This window comes from Pongo abelii, chromosome 6 (assembly GCF_028885655.2).
Source record: "Pongo abelii isolate AG06213 chromosome 6, NHGRI_mPonAbe1-v2.0_pri, whole genome shotgun sequence".
NCBI classification, from domain to species: Eukaryota; Metazoa; Chordata; class Mammalia; order Primates; family Hominidae; genus Pongo; species Pongo abelii.
Window position 1 is genome coordinate 149,455,018 of NC_071991.2, and position 22,172 is coordinate 149,477,189.

General features: G+C 42.7%; 1 protein-coding gene across 5 annotated transcripts in view; it reads left to right on the forward strand.

Moving 5' to 3' along the window:
* GALNTL5 (polypeptide N-acetylgalactosaminyltransferase like 5) overlaps positions 1–22,172 on the forward strand; it is a 63,381-nt gene that overhangs the window by 14,854 nt on the left and 26,355 nt on the right. For all 5 annotated transcript variants that reach the window (XM_024249938.3, XM_054560007.2, XM_054560008.2 and 2 more), the window contains 2 exons: positions 11,753–11,919; positions 15,961–16,083. In XM_024249938.3, the coding sequence (XP_024105706.2) occupies positions 11,753–11,919; positions 15,961–16,083 (290 nt within the window). The remainder of the gene's footprint in view (positions 1–11,752; positions 11,920–15,960; positions 16,084–22,172) is intronic.

Consider the following 22,172-nt stretch of genomic DNA (forward strand, 5'->3'; position numbering starts at 1 on the left):
TAGATAAAAAACAGTTACTAACCAGATTTTAATTTTATCATACTAGAAATGTTATAGATTCCTATTTTTAGGACTTGAAATCAGATAATGTCAAGATTCTGTTTCAAGATTCTAATGCTTATAATGTACAGAATATCTTCTTCGTGGGCACAAAATGTGTTCTAGAGGTTTCCAAGAATTGAGTTACCCACAGATCTTTTTATTAAATCACCAATAAGGGCTTCTGGCCAAAGGGGCATTCATTCCTGATAGAAAATGCTCTGGACAGCTACCTTTTATTCCCCAAAATTTACTTTTTTCAAAAAAATTGTTCCTTCAATTGTTGTATTAATAATTATTATGTTAATGATTAACATAATCATTATGTTACATGATAAAATACACGTAACATAAAATTTGCCATTTTAATCCTTTTTAAATGTGCAATACAGACATTCACATTGTGCAGCCATCGATACCATCCATCTCCAGAACTCTCTCACCATCCCAAACTGAAATTCTGTACCTGATATGGTTTGGCTCTATGTCCCCACCCAAATCTTGTCTTGAGTTGTAATCCCAGGTGTCAAGGGAGGGAACTGGTGGAAGGTGATTGGATCATGGGGGTGGTTTCCCTCATGCTGTTCTCATGATAGTGAGAGAGTTCTCATGAGACCTGATGATTTTAAAATTAGCAGTTTCCCCTGCATTCTCTCTCTCTCTCTCTCTCCTGCCACCATGTAAGACATGCCTTGCTTTCCCTTCACCTTCCACCATGATTGTAAGTTTCCTGAGGCTTCCCAGCCATGTGGAACTGAGTCAATTAAACCTCTTTTGTTTAGCAATTACCCAGTCTCAGGTAGAATCTTTATAGCAGTGTGAAAATGGATTAATACAGAAAATTGGTACCAGGAGTGGGGCACTTCTATAAAGATACCTAAAAATGTGGAAGCAACTTGGGAGCTGGGTAACAGGCAGAGGTTGGAATAGTTTGGCGGTCTCAGAAGAAAAGAGGAAGATGTGGGAAAGTTTGGAATTTCCTAGAGACTTGTTGAATGGCTTTGGTAAAAATGCTGATAGTGATAAGGACAATGAAGTCCAGGCTGAGGTGGTCTCAGATGGAGATGAGGAACTTGTTCAGAAATGGAGTAAAGGTGACTCTTGTTATGCTTTAGCGAAGAGACTGGCGGCATTTTGCCCCTACCCTAGAGATCTATGGAACTTTGAACTTGAGGTTTGGAAAATTTGCAGGTGACTATGTGGTAGAAAACAAAAACCCATTTTCTGGGGAGAAATTCAAGCCCAACCCAGCTGCAGAAATTTGCATAAGTAATAAGGAGCTGAATGTTAATAGCCAAGACAACGGGGAAAATGTCTCCAGGGCATTTCAGAGATCTTCATGGCAACTCCTCCCATCACAGGCCCAGAGGCCTAGAAGGAAAAATGATTTTGTTGGCCAGGCCCAGGGCCCTGCTGTTCTGTGCAGCACTGGGACAAGGTGCCCTGTGTCCCAGCCACTCCAGCTCCAGCCATGGCCAAAAGGGACCAAAGTACAACTAAGGCTGTGGTTTCAGAGGTTGCAGGCTCCAGGCCTTGGTGGCTTCCATGTGGTATTGGGCCTGTGGTGCACAGAAGGCAAGAGTTGAGCTCTGGGAGCCTCCACCTAGAATTCAGAGGATATATGGAAACACCTGGATGTCCAGGCAGAAGCCTGCTGCGGGGGCAGAGCCCTCGTGGAGAACCTCTACTAGGGTAATGCAGAGGTGAAATGTGGGGATGGAGACACCAAACATAGTCCCCACTGGGGCAATGCCTAGTGGAGCTGTGAGAAGAGGACCACCTTCCTCCAGACCCCAGAATGGTAGATCCACCAACAGCTTGCGTCATGCACTTGGAAAAGACACAGGCACTCAGCACCAGCCCTTGAAAGCAGTTGCGGGGGATGAACCCTGCAAAGCCACAGAAGCAGAACTGCCCAAGGCCTTGGAAGCCCACCCCTTGCATCACTGTGCCCTGGATGTGAGACTTGGAGTCAAAGGAGATCATTTCAGAGCTTTAAGATTTAGGGGCCAGGCACTGTGGCTCAAGCCTATAATCCCAGCACTATGGGAGGCTAAGGCAGGCGGATCACGAGGTCAGGAGTTCAAGACCAGCCTGGCCAGCATGGTGAAACCCCATCTCTACTAAAAATACAAAAAAAAAAAAAAAAAAAAAATTAGCCAGGCATGGTGACGCGTGCCTATAGTCCTAGCTACTCGGGAGACTGAGGCAGGAGAATTGCTTCAACCCAGCCAGCAGAGGTTGCAGTAAGCCAAGTTCACAGCACTGCACTCCAGCCTGGGTGACAGAGCAAGCTCCATCTTACAAAAAAAAAAAAAAGAAGATTTAATGTCTGCCCCGCTGGGTTTCAGACTTGCATGGGGCCTGTGGCCCCTTTGTTTTGGCCAATTGGCCAATTTCTCCCATTTGGAATGGGAATATTTACCCAATGCCTTTACCCCCATTGTATCTTGAAAATAACTAACTTGTTTTTTATTTTATAGGCTCATAGGAGGAAGGGACTTGTCTTGTCTCAGATGAGACTTTGGACTTGGATTTTTGGGTTAATGCTGGAATGAGTTAATAATTTGAGTGACTGTTGGGAAGGCATGATTGGTTTTGAAATGTGAAATGAGATTTGGGAGGGTCCAGAGGCAGAATGATATGGTTTGGCTCTGTGTCCCCACCCAAATCTCATGTTGAATTGTAATCCTCAGGTGTCGAGGGAGGGGCCAGGTGGGAGGTGATTGGATAATGGGAGTGGTTTCCCCCATGCTGTTCTCATGATAGTGAGGGAGTTCTCAAGAGACCTGATGGTTTTTAAAGTGGCAGTTTCCCCCGTGCTCACTCTCTGTCCTGCTGCCATGTAAAATGTACCTTGCTTCCCCTTCACCTTCTGCCATGATTGTAAGTTTCCCGAGGCCTCCCCAACCATGTGGAACTGTGGTCAATTAAACCTCTTTTGTTTAGAAATTACCCAGTCTCAGGTGGTATCCTTATAGCAGTGTGAAAACGAAGTAATACAGTACCCAATAAACAACAACTCTCCATTTCCCAATCCCAGCACTTCCTGGCAGTCACCATTCTACTTTGTGTGTCTATGAATTTCATTACTTTAAGTACCTCATATAAGTGGAATCATATAGTATTTGTCTTTTTTTGTGACTGGCTTATTTTGCTTAGCATGATGCCCTCAAGGTTCATCTATGTTGTAGTGTGTATGTGCTAATGCGTTTTTAGCATCTTTTAAATTCTGATGGTTTCCAGACAAAAAGGGCCAATATTCTCCTTTAACTAAATGAGAAGCACTTACATTAAGGAATATCCATGAAACAGGAGAAATCAGGGCCACTTTGCCTTGTTGCAACTTGTGTGCAACGCAAACATTTGAAGCCACAAATATCACTTATGATATGGTACACTCAAGACACGTGGAGTTTGTACATGATGACACAATGTATCTGGGTCATGATAAAATATAAAACTTAAATTTACTCAAACCATAGAACATGGTATTAACATAGAGAACAATATTTCACTGAACTGAATATTTACTACAAAGGTCACCATTTTAAAATATCTTTTAGGTTATGAATTTCTCTCTGTATCATCATTTGTTCTCCCTAAATCTCACCTTCTAAAATAGTATGATTGCTTTTTCTTCCCTTCCCCCATCACATGATTACTGTTCAGAAAAACAAAGTTTAGAGAGATTTGTCCAAAAGGAAAAGTGGACTTGGCAGTTTTAATATTTAAAATATAACTTATTTAATAGGAAATTCAATTCTGCACAAAGAACCCACTACTATGTTTAAAAATTAACTTCTAAGAGCAGCTACCACTATCTGGAGTCCAACCAGATTTTTAGCCATTATTATAATAGCCATATTATTTCATTAAATGGAATTCTCATTTTAGCTTTGCCTCGCTTTTTTAAAAAAATGTAATTTGGTCTCATAAAATGAGTTTGGAAGTGTTTCTTCCTCCTTAATTTTTTGGAAGAGTTTGAAAAGGATTGGTATTTATTCTTTAAATAAATTCAGCAGTGAACCCATTAGGTCCTGGAGTTTTCTTTGGTGAGAGATTTTATTCCTGATTGAATGCCCTTACTCATTTTTAGTCTGTTCAGATTTTCAGTTTCTTCATGATTCAGTCTTGATAGGTTGTATGTTTCTGGGAATTTATTCATTTCTCCTAGGTTATCCAATTTGTTGGCATATAATTGTTCATAGTAGTCTTTTATGATTCTCTGTTTTTCTGTGATACCAATTATGTCTCTTCTTTCACTTCTTTTTGAGTCTTCTTTTTTCTTAATTAGTCTAGCTAAAGGTTTGTCAAATTTGCTTATCCTTTTAAAAACCCAATTCTTTGTTTTGGTTTGTCTTTTCTATTGTTTTCCTAATCTCTATTTCATTTATTTCTGAACTTATCTTTGTCATTTTCTTTCTTTTACTAAATTTGGGCTTAGTCTGCTCGTCTTTTTCTTGTTCCTTCAGGTATAACATTAGGTTTTGTATTTGGAAACTTTCTTCTGCTTTGATATAGGTGTTTATTCCTATAATCCCCAAACTTAGTACTGCTTTTGCTGCATCCCATATGTTTTGGTATGTTTTTTTATTTCCATTTGTCAAGATATTTTTAATTTCCATTTTAATGTCTTTTTAAAAATTTCTTCTTTGGCCCATTGGTTGGTTGGGAACATGTTGTTTAATTTCCATATATTTGTGAGTTTTCTGAAATTTATCTCAGTATTGATTTCTAGTTTCATACCATTGTGGTCAGAAAAGATACTTGATATGATTTCAATCTTAAATTGTTAAGACTTGTTCTGTGGCCTAATATTTGATCAATCCTGGAGGATATTCCATGTGCCCCAGAGAAGAAACATATGCTCATCACCTGTTGGATAAAATGCTCATGTGTGTCTGTTAGGTCCATTTGATCTAAAGTATAGTTGAAGCCCAGTATTTCCTTATTGATTTTCTGTCTGGATGATCTGTACATAGTTGTAAGTGGGGTATTGAAGTCCCCTACTATTATTTTATTGCAGTCTATCGCTCACTTCAGATTATTAATATTTGCTTTATATATTTAGGTTCTCTGATGTTGGGTGCAGATATGTTTACAATATGTCTTCTTGATGTTATATCTTGGTATCATATTACCAACTGGCAATATAATATTGTTATATCTTCTTGATGAAATGGGCCCCTTTTCACCATAAAATGACCCGCTTTATCTATCTCTTTTTGCAGTTTTTGACTTACTGTCTGTTTTACTTCAGTATAAGTATCCTCTGCTCTCTTTTGGTTTCCATTTGCATGAAATATCTTTTTCCATCTCATCACTTTTAATCCTTGTATATCCTTAAAGGGGAAGTGAGTTTCTTATAGGCAGCATAAGTTAGGTCTTGTTTTTTAAATCATGTTTTTCAGATTGAGGTTTATATATGTATTTTCAGAAGTCTGCAAATTCTTAATGAGATTCTCCATGAGAATTCTAAAATTTCATCTTCCCACTTATATATATATATTTTTTGAGACGGAATCTCGCTCTGTCACCCAGGCTGGAGTGTAGTGGCACGATCTCAGCTCACTGCGACCTTTGCCTCCAGGTTCAAGCAATTCTCCTGCCTCAGCCTCCTGAGTAGCTGGGATTACAGGCATGCACCACCACACCCAGCTAATTTTTGTATTTTTAGTAGAGATGGGGTTTCACCATGTTGGTCAGGCTGGTCTCAAACTCCTGACCTCAGGTGATCCAACCACCTTGGCCTGCCAAAGTGCTGGGATTACAGGCGTGAGCCACTGTGCCTGGCCTATTATTTTTAATTAATATATATTTATACAGGAGGACAGCCTGTTACTATTGTCACCAAATTTCTGTAGGTAATGAGAAAAGTATTAGTAAACTTAATAGGTACATTATACAAATGATGTCAAACAGAGGCAGACCAAATACCTAAATTATATGTTATGACAGGTTACTTTACAATATGGCCAATAGAATTTTTTAAAACAATATTTCAAATACAAAAATAGGACTGAGAGATTTAAGCAAACACACACTACATAGTAGGAAAGTCTAGTCAAATTAAGAAATAAACTTTCGTATAACAAGTAGAAAATAAGTTATAAGTGGTGATGTCATTTCAACAAAACCCAACCTGAAATTAAAATTAATTTATTAATTTGATTTTAACCCTTCTAGCCATATTTCATTATTTTTAACTGTTTTGTTTATAGCTGAGTACAAACTTATGAGCACAAGGAGATTCTGAGCTCATAAGTTCACATATTTAAGAAACATTAAAGTAACAATTCATCTCTGGAGGTTAAGACCTTATTTTCTCTTCAAAAAAAGTCTATGTATGATTCAAGTTTTTAAAATTGTGATTTATGTTTTTCTTTTTTGTGTTATCTTCATCAGATTTTGATATCAGACTTATACTGGCTTTATAAAATGAATTTGAAAGTTTTTGACTCTCTAAAATAATTGGGATAATATGATCATTACCTGTTATATTGAAATAGCACTTGTTTGGTAATTATGAATCACCAGTGCATTTTTTAGTGGTAGACATTGATAAACTTGCAGATTACTGTAAAGTTATTGTTCTACTCAAGCTTTCTACTTTTAGGGGCTATTTAGGACACTGTTGTAATAAAACTTTATTCCACCTGTTTTTCAAATTTATTGGCAAAAAGTTGTGTATCTTATTTCCGTAATTATTATTATCTCCACTAGTACCATACCTTCTTTCTCATTTTTTATTGTATATTTTCCCACTCTCTTTTTAAATTTGATGTGCATTGTTTTGTCTTTCAAAAAACCAACTTTTGATTATACTTACCAATTTTACTTTTTTGTTTTCCAATTCATTAATTTCTAGTTATCTTTATTGGTTCATTTTTATTTCTTTTGGTTTATCCCATTTTTCTTGCTAGTTTATAAGGTTAGTTTGATTATTTTACCTCTTTGTGGTATAATAATACATTTATAAATATTCATTTTATTCTGATTTAAATTTTAGCCATATCTCTTAGATTTTAACATGATAGGCTTTCATTTTTAATTTGTATATAATTTACAAGTTTTAACTTCCTCTGATCCAAAAATTATTTAGAAAAATCCATTTTTTTAATTGTATTTGAACAAATGAATAGCCATTTACAAATTAGTTTATCAGTCATCTATCACCATGTGTTTCTAATGTGCTTAAAAGATTGTCATTGTAATAGTGCCTGTGCCCACTAGACTATTTCCACTCAAAATACGGCCTGAAAACCAACAGCACTGACAGCCCCTGGGAGCTTGCTAGCCATGCAGAATCTCAGGCCCCAGCCCAGATCTCCTTAATCAGAATCTGCAGTCAGCAAGAACCCCAGTTGAGACTGATGCATGGTAAAATTTGGTACCCAAATATTGGTTTGGTAGGGCTGCTATAAGAAAGTACCATCAGCTGGGTAGCTTAGACAACAAAAATTATTTTCTCTCAGTTTTGGAGGCCAGAAATCTGAAATCAAGGTGTTGGCAGGATTGCTTGCTTCTGAGAGCTGTAAAGAAATTAGGCTCTGTTCCAGATGTCTCTCCTTGGCTTATAGATGGCCGTCTTCTCCCTATAACTCTTAACGTCATCTTCCCTTTGTATATGTCTGTCTCTGGGTTCAAATTTCCCCTTTTTGTAAGAACATGAGTCATATTGGATTAGGGCCTACCCTAATGAGCTCACCTTACTAATTATCTCTACAACAGCTCTTTTTCCAAATAGGATCACATTCTGAGGTCCTGGGGACTAGAACTTCACCATATGAATTTTGGAGGACACAATTCAGCCTAAAAGAGTCCTGCTTTGTACTGAACTATTATTAATGTATAAGGTCAGCAATGTATAAGGTTAGCAAATTTATATGATCAGCTCATTGAGGACAACCAAAGGCCATCCAAATTACTTTTACTCTTTTTTTTTTTTTTGAGATGGAGTCTCACTCTGTCACCCAGGCTGGAGTGCAGTGGTGCCATCTCGGCTCACTGCAAGCTCCACCTCCTGGGTTCACGCCATTCTCCTGCCCCAGCCTCCCAAGTAGCTGGGACTACAGGTGCCCGCCACCATGCCCAGCTAAATTTTTTTTTTTGTAAGTAGAGACAGGGTTTCACCATGTTAACCAGGATGGTCTCGATCTCCTGACCTCGTGATCTGCCTGCCTCGGCCTCCCAAAGTGCTGGGATTACAGGCGTGAGCCACTGTGCCTGGCCTCCTTTTACTCTTAAAAACAGCTTACTTAGGTCAGGAAAGATTTTTTTGGGGGGCGGGGGGAGGGGGGCAGAGTTTTGCTCTTGTTGCCCAAGGTAGAGTGCAATGGCACGATTGGCTCACTGCAACCTCCGCCTCCTGGGTTCAAGAGATTCTCCTGCCTCAGCCTCCTGAATAGCTGGGATTACAGGCGCCCGCCACCACGCCCAGCTAATTTTTTGTATTTTTAGTAGAAACGGGGTTTCACTGTGTTAGCCAGGCTGGCCTTGAACTCCTGACCTCAGGTGATCCGCCCACCTTGGCCTCCCAAAGTGCTGGGATTACAGGCATGAGCCACTGCACCTGGCCAGGAAGGTTTTTATAGACATACCACAGCAACATTTGTTGATCTATTTTTGAGAAACCCACACACACCAGGTTCTCTTGGGGGTCTAAAGAGTCCTCATGTGAGTTTCAGGCTCCTCCACCAACATCAAACTGAAGGGACACAGTTTATTTCCAGTTTTCTTAAAGTGATACACCCAGGACTGACTATAACATCAGGGATGTGATTTTAGCAGCAGAAGTCATCCTGAACCACCACTTCTCTTATTCATGGTATTGGCCTTCCATTAATTCAGTCTAGTATCATATTTTCTCTTCTCTCCTACTTTCTGTCTCTCAACTCAGTGGTCTTACTGGAATATTTTCTTGAGACAGAGTCTCAATCTGTCGCCCAGGCTGGAGTGCAATGGTGCGATCTCAGCTCACTGCAACCTCCGCCTTCTGGGTTCAAGCGATTCTCCTGCCTCAGCCTCCTGAGAAGCTGGGATTACAGTCATGCACCACCACGCCCAGCTAATTTTTGTATTTTTAATGGAGAAGGGGTTTCGCCATGTTGGCCAGGCTGGTCTCGAACCCCTGACCTCAGGTGATCTGCCCGCCTTGGCTTCCCAAAGTGCTAGGATGACAGGCGTGAGTCATTTAAGCCCTTTAATTATTTTTCCACATGTTTCTGCACACCCGCATTTTCCCACTCACCGTTACAGACCCAAGTGCAGACAGTGCAGGTGCCCTCATTCCTGTCTGTTCCGGTGCTTCCTTGGCCCTGTCCCTTGGACTCTCCGTTCCCTTGAGTCTGATGTCAGTTCCACTCAGTGGGCATAACTTCTCTGTCTTCATCTTGTCTTGGATAAAAATGAAGACCAGGACAAGGCCGTTTCCTTCCCTAGTGACTTCATTTTGTGAGTACCCTGAGGGGACTGTCCAGGATGCCCGTAGGATTGCCTGCCCAGCACTCCTTTCCCGCTGTTTTTCCCCCTTTCCGTGTGATTGCAGTGCTAACAATGAATTTTTTTTTTTTTTTTTTTTTTGAGACGGAGCCTGGCTCTGTCGCCCAGGCTGGAGTGCAGTGGCGCAATCTCGGCTCACTGCAAGCTCCGCCTCCTGGGACTACAGGCCTCCCGAGTAGCTGGGACTACAGGCACCTGCCACTATGCCCGGCTAAATTTTTGTATTTTTAGTAGAGACGGGGTTTCACCGTGTTAGCCAGGATGGTCTCGATCTCCTGACCTCGTGATCCGCCCTCCTCGGCCTCCCAAAGTGCGGGATTACAGGCTTGAGCCACCGCGCCCAGCCACAATGATTTTTTTATTTCAACTCAATTTTCTGGCCCCAGTTGATTAACCCAGGGATGGGCACCTATGGCAAGCTGGGCCAATGAATCTTTTCCGGTCAATATTTGATCTTGGAAAAGGTAAAGTCCCACCAGTTTCTCCTTGGGTCCTTGCCTATAAGATATGCTGATGTCAATCACATTTCCCACTAAAGAAGTGGGAAAAAGCCCAGTTGCAGAGGAAGAATCATAATCATGTAATGAGCCTTTTATCTGAATACTTACTGGGTGCCAGGCACTGCTGTAAGTGTTGTAGACGTGTTAATTCACTGCATCTTCACAGCCCTTGGAGGTAGGTTGATATTGCTATTATTATTTTTCCCAGATGTAAACACAAAAGCAGAGATAGAGAGTATCCAGCCGTCATTCAAGCCTCTAGTTCTAATCATTCCTTGAGGCTCCAGCTGCTGCAGCTTCTAGGTCCTGTGAGACATTTGGGTCAGCTCACAATACATCTCTCTTCCTTTCTTTCCTTCCTTCCTTCTCTCTCTCTCTCTCCCCCTCCCTCCCGCTTCTTTCTTTCTTTTTTTTTTTTTTGGATGCAGTGGTATGATCTTGGCTCACTACAACTTCCCTCTCCCAGGTTCAAAACATTCTCTGCCTTAGCCTCCTAAGTAGCTGGAACTACGAGTGCGCACCACCACATCTGGCTAATTTTTGTATTTTTAGTAAAGACAGGATTTTGCCATGTTGTCCAGGCTGGTCTCGAACTCCTGACCTCACGTGATTCACCCACCTCGGCCTCCCAAAGTGCCTGGATTACAGACATGAGCCACTGCGCCAGCCACACCTCCCTTTCGTTTGCTAAAGTTAGCTGCAGCAGATTTCTTTAATTTACAACCAAAATATTTCAGAATACAACCAAAGAATATATCAATCTAAACAATAATTAATAACTAATATTACTAGAATTCCAGAATTCAGCTTCTATATTTCCCTCATATGCACACACACAAAAAAATAAAGTATTTTTGGGCCAGGGACATTGGCTCATGCCTGTAATCCCAACACTTTGGGAGGCTGAGGCAGGTGGATCATCTGAGGTCAGAAGTTCAAGACCAGCCTGGCCAACATGGTGAAACACTGTCTCTACTAAAAACATAAAAAATTAGCCAGGCATGGTGGTGCATGCCTGTAATCCCAGCTACTCGGGAGGCTGAGGCAGGAGAATCGCTTGAACCCAGGAGGCAGAGGTTGCAGTGAGCCAAGATGACACCATTACACTCCAGCCTGGGCAACAAGAGTGAAACTCCATCTCAAAAAGAATAAATAAATAAAAATGAAATAAAGCATTTTTGTCAAATATTCAGAAGAAATCCAATTCGACGATATCTGCTATACTTTTTTGTTGTGACAGACTCCACAAATATAAGAATAAAGTTGGAGTTTTCTCTGAAGACAGCACAATAAAGTTAATGTACACTTTTTAATGTGTGAGTTTAATAATTCATTTTTATCTGTTCTGTCATGGTGACAGCAAAAAAAAGAGATAAAACTTATTCATTTTTATAACAGAAGCTAATATATGAATATAATTTGTGTTTATACTGTGTTTAAAATAGAACTAAGATTATCAACACAGTCTCAGGAAAGAGCAATTATTACTGACATTAAGAAGGGGGAAATTATTCAGAAAATATCAGAACAACATAAGAAGTTAAATAAATTTTTGTGTTTTTAGATGTACCGTCACCTTATTACCATAATTATCAGTTGAAGGAGTAAAGAGTCAAAAAGATGCAAAGAAGGAGAAGTGTTTGAACGAGATGACAAAACATCCAAGGCATTTAGATGGATTGTTTTCTTCATATTGCTTCTGCTTGCAGGTGTCTTCAAAAACATTACCCAGCCCGCCTCCCGACTGCCAGCGTTGTCATTTGCTTCTATAATGAAGAATTTAATGCCTTGTTTCGGACCGTGTCCAGTGTCATGAACCTCACGCCTCACTATTTTCTTGAAGAAATTATTTTGGTAGATGACATGAGCAAAGTTGGTAAGATAGAACACTCATTATCTAATCTACTTTGTTGTTGTTGTTGAGATGGAGTTTCACACTGTCACCCAGGCTGGAGTGCGGTGGTACCATCTCGGCTCACTGCAACCTCTGCCTCAAGCGATTCTCCTGCCTCAGCCTCCCGTGCAGCTGGGATTATAGGTGCATGCCACCATGCCCGGCTAATTTTTGTATTTTTAGTAGAGACGGGGTTTCACCATGTTGGTCAGGCTGGTCTCGAACTCCCAATCTCAAGTGATCTGTCCGCCTCAGCCTCCCAAAGTGCTGGGATTACAGGTGTGAGCCACGACGCCTGGCCATCTAATCTACTTTGAAGGTGCTCTCCCCGATGGCACTTGAGTATTTTGTACAAAATATCTTTTTGGTGGGTATTGGGGCAGGCACTGCACTAGGGGCTCTTGGTGCATGGTGGACACGTGAGACCTGGGCCCTGTACTTGGGCTCATGGCAGAGGGGTGGAGGGGTGGTGCTTCCATAAGGTAAACATAGGGGCACCGGCCACATCCTCGGAGATAACTTCAGGAAGAAGTGACATGTCAACTGAGTTCTGAATGATGAGTTGTAATGATCTAGGTGGAGAGGAAGGAAAAAGTGTTTTTGGTAGCTTAAGCAGCATCGTAAAGGCCCAGAGGTAAGAGAAGACATAGTGAGCTTGAAATACATGCTACCATATTTTATGTAGTTTATGCATGAGTATAGAGTTGCAGGGGGGAGGTGGGCAAAACCAGAGTTATTAAAAGGGATCTCCCAGCCCAGCCTGGTGGCTCATACCTGCAATCCCAGCACTTTGGGAGGCCAAGGTGGGCAGATCCCTTGAGCTCAGGAGCTCCAGAGCAGCCTGGGCAACATGGCAAAACCCCATCACTTAAAAAAAGGCAGGGCAGAGGGGGTAACTGCTCATAAAAGGCATTATTTGAATTTTATCTTGAAGCTATGAGGAGCTATTAAGGGCTTAATGCAGGAAAATGAGATGATCTAGGAATTCCATGAAAGAAGTGGAATCAGACCAACTGCAGTTAAGTGTGTATTCTTTCATACTTACTGGTTTTAAAGAATCGTGATACTAGCACTAGTTAGCTACAGTTAGAATTGGAAATTACTCATCTAATTTACAATGGAGTACAAACCTTAGGCAAGCCAGGAGTACCAAAGCAATGATGTCAATATTAAGTAAGTTTCAGGCTGAAAGTCAACCCAGTCCACTGTAAATGTGACCCACTATGAGCTCAGAAACAAAAAGATGAGGAGAAGCAGTAGGAACAGGCAGAGGAAGAACAGTAGAACAGGCAGTAGAACAGCAGTAGAACAGGCAGAGGAAGAAACCATCCCATGAGGTTCACCCTGCGGGGAAGTGACTCTAGGTGACTCCTGAATGTGACTCAAGTCACTGGCAGTTGTGTGGTGGAAATGTAGATGTTGGCCAGGCACCTATCGTAAATAACACTGTTTCTAAGGGGGTCACCAATGTCTGAGGGTACAGGACTGTTTATTTCTAGCCTTGTGCATGGGAAGAGTGTGGGGTGAGGGCCTGGCTTCCCTGCTGCCCCTGTAACCCACGCTGCCTCATCTGCTCAAAAGACTGAGCAGCATGTTTAGCAACTTGCTGGGCAAGAAGTCACCAGGAAAGCCACCAGCAGGGGACAGGGTGGGATAACCTGACAGATTGTGTAATTCTAACTTCTCATCCAGAAGTACAGGGATGCTGCCATGGGGACACAGTGCCAGGAATGACCAGGGGATGGATACCTCCCCCAGCCTTTCAGAACCACACCATGAATTTAGAGACATATCTGGTGTTTAGTCAGCTTGGCTGCTATAACAAAATACCACAAATGGGGTGGCTTAAACAACAAACATTTATTTCTCAGAGTCCTGGAGGTTGGAAGTCCGAGATGAGGGTGCCAGCAGGATCGAGTTCTTAGAGTGGGCCCTCTTCCTGGGTGATAGACAGCCATCTTTTTGCTATGTCCTCATGTTGTGGAAAGAGAGCAAGCTAGCTCCATACCCAATTATGCCTCTGCAAGGCCCCACCTGCAAATACCATCATACTGAGGGGTACTTTGAATTTTGGTGGGGACAAAAACATACAGGCCGTAAGATCTGTCAATGTTCTCATACATTCATCATACATTGTGGTCCCCTTTATAAGAGACTAGAGGGGGTCGCTGCTGCCAACATGTGGGTGTGCTGCCCAACCAGACACCTCTGCTTCTCCTCCTCTGTCTGAGCCTTTGACCCACACAGAGCCTTAAACACAGGACTAGGGTATTCTAGGCTCTGATGGAGCTCAGGTTGACACCTTCCTCCTTTAATTCACAGTGACTTCATCATGGGTTTAAGGACAATTTCTTCAACAAAACCCTGTCTTTCCAAGCTGACACCCACAGGTAGGGCCAATAGACTCCTCAGCTTAGGGGAGCAGGGCCAGGGGCCCAGGGAACTGCCCCCACTGAGTTACACAAATGGCCTGTCCATGACCTGCTGCCATCCACTTTTCCCATAGTCCTGGTCCCTCTAGACAGCAAGCCAACAACATGAGCATCTTCTGAAAAACCCACACCCTCCACTTCATGTCAGTGACTGCTGCTGCCTCAACTGCCTTTATCTCCTCCAGGGCCTGGCTCATGGCGTCCCACTTCTCCCTCCTCCTGCCGCCTCCTACATCCTGGATGTAAGTGAGGTGTCTGGAGATCTTTGAGCTGAGATGCTGCCCAGGCCTGCAAGCGCAGCTGTGCAGCCTGTATCCCTGCCGCTTTCTTAAAACAAGGAAGAAGATCCCTCCTTCTGCTGGGATTGCCATGAACCTGTTCCTGTTCAACCTGCCCCTGACCCAGATTGCTGGGACTTAGGAATTTAGACCTCTGAGGTACCTGTATCCATCTTACCTGGTCCCAGCCTCCTTTCTCATCATTGTATTAACCTCCAAATATTAAGTGACTATTGGGTGCCAGGTTCTGTGCTGGGTGATATAGTTCTTCTTCCTCATACTAGAGTACTGCTGGGAACATGATGGTCATCCCTTCTCTCAGCTGAGGAAACTAAGACTCTAGTGGTTCGATAACTTTCCCAAGAGCTACTACAAAATTAGAAGCACAGATAGTAGCAAACCCAGATTGCGCCAAAGCTCTATAATGCATGCTTTTTCTATTAAAATGTTAATAGTGATTTACCAAAATAGAGTTATTTCACTAGAACCATAGAATAATATTTACAGGGCCAGGCGTGGTAACTCACATCTATAATCCCAGAACTTTGGGAGACCAAGATGGGAGGATCCCTTGAGGCCAGGAGTTCAAGACCAGCCTGGGCAATATAGCAAGACCCTGTTGCTACAAAAAATTTAAAAATTAGCCAGGTGTGGTGGTGCATACCTGTAGTCCCAGCTACTCAGAACGTTGAGGCACGAGGATTGCTTGATCCCAGGAGGTCAAGGCTGCAGTGAGCTATGATCATGCCACTGCACTCCAACGTTGGTAACAGAATGAGGCTCTGTCTCAACAAAAATGAAACAAAAAGAAAAATATTTACAGTTGATTTTGATAATGAATCACTTTTGTTTCTCTCCCTTAAATGGGATAAAAATTCTATCTTTTTTTTTTATTTTTGAGACAGAGTTTTGCTCTTGTTGCCCAGGCTAGAGTGCAATGGGGCCATCTCAGCTCACTGCAACCTCTGCCTCCTAGGTTCAAGTGATTCTCTTGCCTCAGCCTCCCGAGTACCTGGGATTACAGGCGCCTACCACTACGCCCGGCTAATTTTTGTATTTTTAGTAGAGAGGGGGTTTCACCATGTTGGCCAGGCTGGTCTTGAACTCCTGACCTCAAGTGATCTGCCCGCCTCGGCCTCCCAAAGTGCTGGGATTACAGGCATGAGACACCACACCTGGCCCCAGAATTCTGTTTTAAAGTTAGAACTTCTGTGGAATAGCATGGATTTTAGGAATAAGTCATAATGATGATACACTGTTTCAATTTCTATAGTTGCAGTTTATACATTCTCATATGTTGAATATTTTTCCAGATGATTTGAAAGAAAAACTAGACTATCACCTGGAAACTTTTCGGGGAAAGGTTAAAATAATAAGAAACAAAAAGAGAGAGGGGCTGATTCGAGCAAGGCTGATTGGAGCTTCTCACGCTTCAGGTAGGAACATTCCTGGGGACAAGAGCCAGTGATGGCGTCATAGAGATCTTCCCTTCTGAGCGGGACTCCTCCTCAGGGAGACCTTCTATGTCTCTGTCTGCTTCATCAGAAGAGTGGAAATCTATTCCAGGCATATGAGCCTTTAATCTTCTTTTGCCTCTGAAAGTGTTCTGCTTTAAAATGTCAATTTGCTATTTTGGGTTGAAGATATTCTTTCACAGGGACGTTAATGTCAGCCTCTCTCACAGGCTGAGCTCCCCAGTACAAACTCTGAGATGGAGTTTCAACCACAGGGGACCCACTGGGAGCCACAGGAGTGAGGCGAGCAAGACTGGGGGTGGGGTGAGCGGGAGGGAGCTGCAGCTCATCCACGGGGACCTCTGAAGCCAGGACCCTACAATGAAATAAGAGAAGGAGTTTATGGGGCAAGAGATAGGAGAACAGAAGAAAAAGTGTGAGCTGATGCTTCCGACCTGACACACGTGGAGGAGGACAGAGAAGGAAGGAGGTTTACCTTGAAGCGCTTCAGACAAGGTGCGGGTCTCAGAAAGGCTCAGTGGGCTAGGGGGAGCCCCATTGCAAAGGCTGCCCGTTAGGGAGACCTGCAATGGGACCGGGTGGCGCATCTCCACTTCCTCCCCACCACCACCCACACACTGTGCTTGGTCATTGGGTGGCAGCACCCTGGGAACGGCATGACCTTGACATGAGCTTCAGTAGATCCGAAAACTTTGGCAGTGGGAAGCACTCAAATCTGTCCCCTGCCGCAGGTTCTTGTGAAGGGACATCTGAGCAGCACACTCCCAGGGCTGCCCCAAGAGCCATTCAGAGGGATCCCAGTTCCAGGTAAGGAGACCAGGCATGGACCAGTCATTAGATATGAACACTGCCCTCCCCTGGGGGCAGGTATGAACTTGGTAGCCATGGCTGGCCAAGGGCAGCTTCTGGGGAGGGACTCTGTTGTGAACCATTGGCTGTCAATGCTGCTGGGCAGCTGAGTCCCAGGAGCATCTAAGCAGCTTGCTAGAGGGCCCAAGCCTCCTACGATCACGCCTCCTGCCGCATGTAGGGGAATGTTGGCAGAACGCTGAGCTGGAACCACGGGAGGCGAATCATTTGTAAGGGCATTCCTCAGGCTGCATTGCAAGCTGATGAAATGTCCCTGCTCCTTGGCAGGAAACATCTCCTTAAGGAATGGAAGGCCAAAAGAAAAAAAGCAAAATTGGACTCTCTTTTTCCATGTTGGCCTGATCAGTGGACACATTCTCTTATTTAACTGCAAAGATAATACATGTTCATTGTCCAAAACCCAAGAGAAACCAACCACAATATGGAGTGCATCTTTTCAGACCCGCGTTTTTATGCATTTATAGATATATACATATGCACATGTATATACACAGGGTTAAGGATTTTTATTTATTTTACTTTTTTTTTTTTTTTTTGAGACAGTTTCCCTCTGTCACCCAGGCTGGAGTGCAATGGCACAATCTAACCTTCTCCCGCTGGGCTCAAGCAATTCTCCTGCCTCAGCCTCTCAAGTAGCTGGGATTACAGGTGCCCGCCACCATGCCGGCTAATTTTTCTACTTTTAGTAGAGATGGGGTTTTGCCATGTTGGCCAGGCTGCTCTTTAACTCCTGGCCTCAAGTGATCTGCCCACCTCAGCTTCCCAAAGTGCTGAGATTACTGGCGTGAGCCACCACGACTGGCCTGGGATTTTTAAGTATATGGAATCATACTATCTGTACTGTCCTGAGACTTACTCTTTTATTTTTAATTTTTGGAACTTTCCCCATGACAGTACTTAAGAGTTACTTCAGTTTTGAATTGCTGTGTTGTATGATATTTCATATGGATTTTATTTTTTCTATTTTTTTTTTTTAGACAGAGTCTCGCTCTGTCACCCAGGATGGAGTGCAGTGGTGTGATCTCAGCTCACTGCAACCTCCATCTCTGAGGTTCAAGCGATTCTCCTGCCTCAGCCTCCCCCAAGAGCTGGGATTATAGGTGGGCACCACCATGCCCAGCTAATTTTTTTGTATTTTTAGTTGAGACGGGGTTTCGCCATGTTGGCCAAACTGGTCTCTAACTCCTGACCTCAAATGATCTGCCCACCTCGGCCTACCAAAGTGTTGAGATTACAAGTGTGAGCCACTGTGCCCGGCCCATATGGATTTTATAATTGATTGTCATAACTTGTTTAGCCATTTCTGAATAGGTTATTTTTCTTTTTTACTATTACCTAAAAAATGCAGCAGTTACAATTCATGAACATATATCTTTGTGTGATTGATTGTGCCTATAAGATAAATTCCTAAAAGTGGAATTGCTGGGAAAAAGGGAATTTTTATTTTAAATTTTGAAAGATAATGCCAAATCGTCCTTGAAAAGTTTCACCAATTAACAGTCTCATCACACAGACAAAGTGCCCTTTCTCTGCAGCCAGAGCTGAATATGACCCGTCTTTCTAAGGTTTGCCACAGTTGGCCAAAAAATAGGCTACCTTTTCTTTTCTTGGTATTACCAGCCATCGAATTTTTTCATATTTTCATAGATTGCTTACAGATCATTTTTCTGTCGATTTATCTGTTCATATTCTTTGCCAATGTTTCTAATGTGTTGTTTGTCTTTTTGTTATTGATTCAAACATGTCCTTATAACAGAAATTCTATATTATGAACACTGAGAATATCAGTCCTCAGGCTAGAGCCTATCTTTTATTCTCCTCTGGGGGTGTCTTATGTTGAGCAGAATTTTATTTATTTATTTATTTTGAGACAGGGTCTCACTCTGTTGCCCAGGCTGGAGTGCAGTGGCGCAATCTCGGCTCACTGCAACCTCCGCCTCCCGGGTTCAAGTGATTTTTGTGCCTCAGCCTCCTGAGTAGCTGGGATTACAGGTGCCTGCCACCTCACCCAGCTAATATTTTGTATTTTTGGTACAGAAGGGGTTTCACCATATTGGCCAGGCTGGTCTCGAACTCTTGGCCTCAAGTGGTCTACCTGCCTCGGCCTCCTGAAGTGTTGGGATTACAGGCGTGAGCCACTGTGCCTGGCCAGAAATTTTTAAGTCTTTAAGTTCACCAAAAAGCCCACTTCACTGGCTAACACAGTGAAACCTCGTCTCTACTAAAAATACAAAAAAATTAGCTGGGCGTGGTGGCGGGCGCCTGTAGTCCCAGCTACTCGGGAGGCTGAGGCAGGAGAATGGCAAGAACCCGGGAGGCGGAGCTTGCAGTGAGCCGAGATTGCGCCACTGCACTCCAGCCTGGGCAACAGAGCGAGACTCCCTCTCAGAGAAAAAAAAAAAAAAAAAAAAAGCCCACTTCCTCTTGCTGGGCACAGGGCTAGACTGAACTTCCTAGCCTCTCTTCAATTAGGAATAGCCTTGTGACTAAGTTTTACCCACAGGATGTGAGTGCAAGTAACATGTACCATTTCCCGACCAAGGCACTTAGGAAGCTGGTCTGTCCCCTCCACACTCATTTCCTGTTCTGGCTGACTGGGGCCAAGATGACCAAGTGGCTTTGGAGGCTCGGGGTTGAAAAGCCTCTGCCAGCCTGCATCCCTGAATGACCACATGGAGGGCTTCCCCCAATCAGGAGCACCCTCCTTGGATGGCTAAATGCGTAGAAATAAACTTTTGTTGCATTTGAGCCATTATCATTTTGGAATCTTATTATTATAATAGTAGTTAGCTTATAATAATAAAAAAAATCAATATTTTTCCTTTATGATTTTTGGGTTTTGTCTCCTGTTCAAACAATTCTTCCTTACCCTGAGATTATGATGATACTGTTCTTTTTGTTGTTGTTGCTGAGATGGAGTCTCGCTCTGTCGCCCAGGCTAGAGTGCAATGGCGTCATCTCGGCTCACTGCAACCTCCGCCTCCCAGGTTCAAGTGATTCTCCTGCCTCAGTCTCCCGAGTAGTTGGGACTACAAGCACCCACCACCACACCCGGCTAGTTTTTGTATTTTCAGTAGAGACGGGGTTTCGCCATATTGGTCAGGCTGGTCTCAAATTCCTGACCTCAGGTGATCCGCCTGCCTGAGCCTCATAGTGCTGGGATTACAGGCGTGAGCCACTGCGCACGGCCTGATACTCTTCTTTAGTTTCTTCCTCATGTAAAAAAAAAATTGGTTTTTACATTAAGCTTTGAGTCTACCTGGAACTGTTTGTTCTGGGAATGGTGTAAGTTAAGAATGTAATGTAATTTTTTCAGAATGAATAGCCAGTTTTCCCCACACCGTTCATTGAATAGTCCACCATTTCTTCATTGGTTGCAATGCTATTTTTATCATTTTATCAAATGTCTGTGTATTCCTGGGTCTACTTCCAGCATCTCTCTTCTGCTCTATGATGGTATTTTTGTATTTCTAGGCTAATCACGCTGTCTCTTGATTAGTACAGCTTGATAAGAAGTTTTTATATCTTCTTATTTTCTTGATAAGAAGATTTGTAGGACAAATCTTTCCACTTCATTCTGCAAAAGTGTCTTAGCTAGGATTGTCTTATCAAGTTCCAGGAAAAACGTGTTGCGATTTTCACTGGAATTGTATAGAGATGATAGATTAAAATGGAAAAGAATTTACATCTTTTTGATGATAAATGTCCCCACCCATGGACATTTATTCAGATCTGCTTTTATATTCTTTTGGTGTTTTGTCATTTGATCTATAGATATTATGTGCAAAGATTTATTTCTGTTTATCTTGATTTTTTGGTTGTTGTTTTAAAAATTGTGATTTGGGACCTTCTTGTTATATTTTTAAATTATTACTGGTACATAGGAATGAGATCTTTTGTTATATTTGATCTTGTAAATAGAAACCTCAGTAAACTCTTACTTGTTAGTGGTTGGTGGGTAGAGTTGCTTGCATTTTCTATCAGCTGAAGATAATTTTCCTTCTACCTCTAATGTTGATTAGAAGTGGCGGTAGCAGGCATCCTTTCTGCTTTTGACTTTCATGGGAATAATTCTGACTTATCATTTAGTTACTATGTTGATGTGTATTAGTTTCCTAGGACTGTTATAATGAAGTAGCACAAACAGGTGGCTTAAAACAACAGAAATTCATTTTTTCCCAGTTCTAGAGGCCAGAAGTCCAAAATCAAGGTGTGAGCAGGACCTCACTCCTTCTGAGACCTGCAGGGGAGGCTCCTTCCCTGCCTCTTCAGCTTCTGGCGGTGGCTGCCAGTCCCGGGCTGCAGCAGCGTCACCCTCGGCCCCGCCTCTCTGTTCACAGGCGTCCTCCCTGTGTGTCTGTGTCTGTGTCTTCATCTCCCCTAACCGAATCTCAGAAGGACTCCAGTCACATTGAATGAAGGGCTCGCTCTACCCCGGTATGACCTCATTGCATCTGCAAAGACCCTGTTTCCAGATAAAGACACATTTTGACCTTCCTGGGTTAGGATTTGAAAATATCGTTTTGGGGAACACAGTTCAACCCGTGACACTAGGGTTTGGATTGTTTTTGTTTAAAAGTGGAGTCTTATTATTTTTTTTATTTTGAAAATTTTCAAACCCACATAATATCCATAGAAACGCTTCCCTAGAGTCACTAGGTGTAGATGTAAATATCTCACAACACCCACTTCACACACATACTCTCCGCCCCTTCTCACCCCGCGCACACGCATCGCATCTGTGTTCAAAAGTAAGATGAGGACTGGACACGATGGTTCATGCCTACAATCCCCGCACTTTGAGAGGCTGAGGTGGGCGGATCACCTGAGGTCGGGACTTCGAGACCAGCCTGACCAACATGGAGAACCCCCATCTCCACTAAAAATACAAAAATTAGCCAGGTATGGTGGCACATGCATGTACTCCCAGCTACTCAGGAGGCTAAGGCTGGAGAATCGCTTGAACTCAGGAGGTGGAGGCTGCAGTGAGCCAAGATCATGCCACTGCACTCCATCCTGGGCAACAGAGTGAGACCCTGTCTCAAAAAAAAAAGTAAGATGCATTTATGATTTTCTTTGTTTGTACTGTGTTCTTATACTTTTCACTTTACCAGACTCATAGAACAAATTGTATGGTTTTTCTTTTTTTCTAAAAATTTACATAAGACAGAGATTAACTG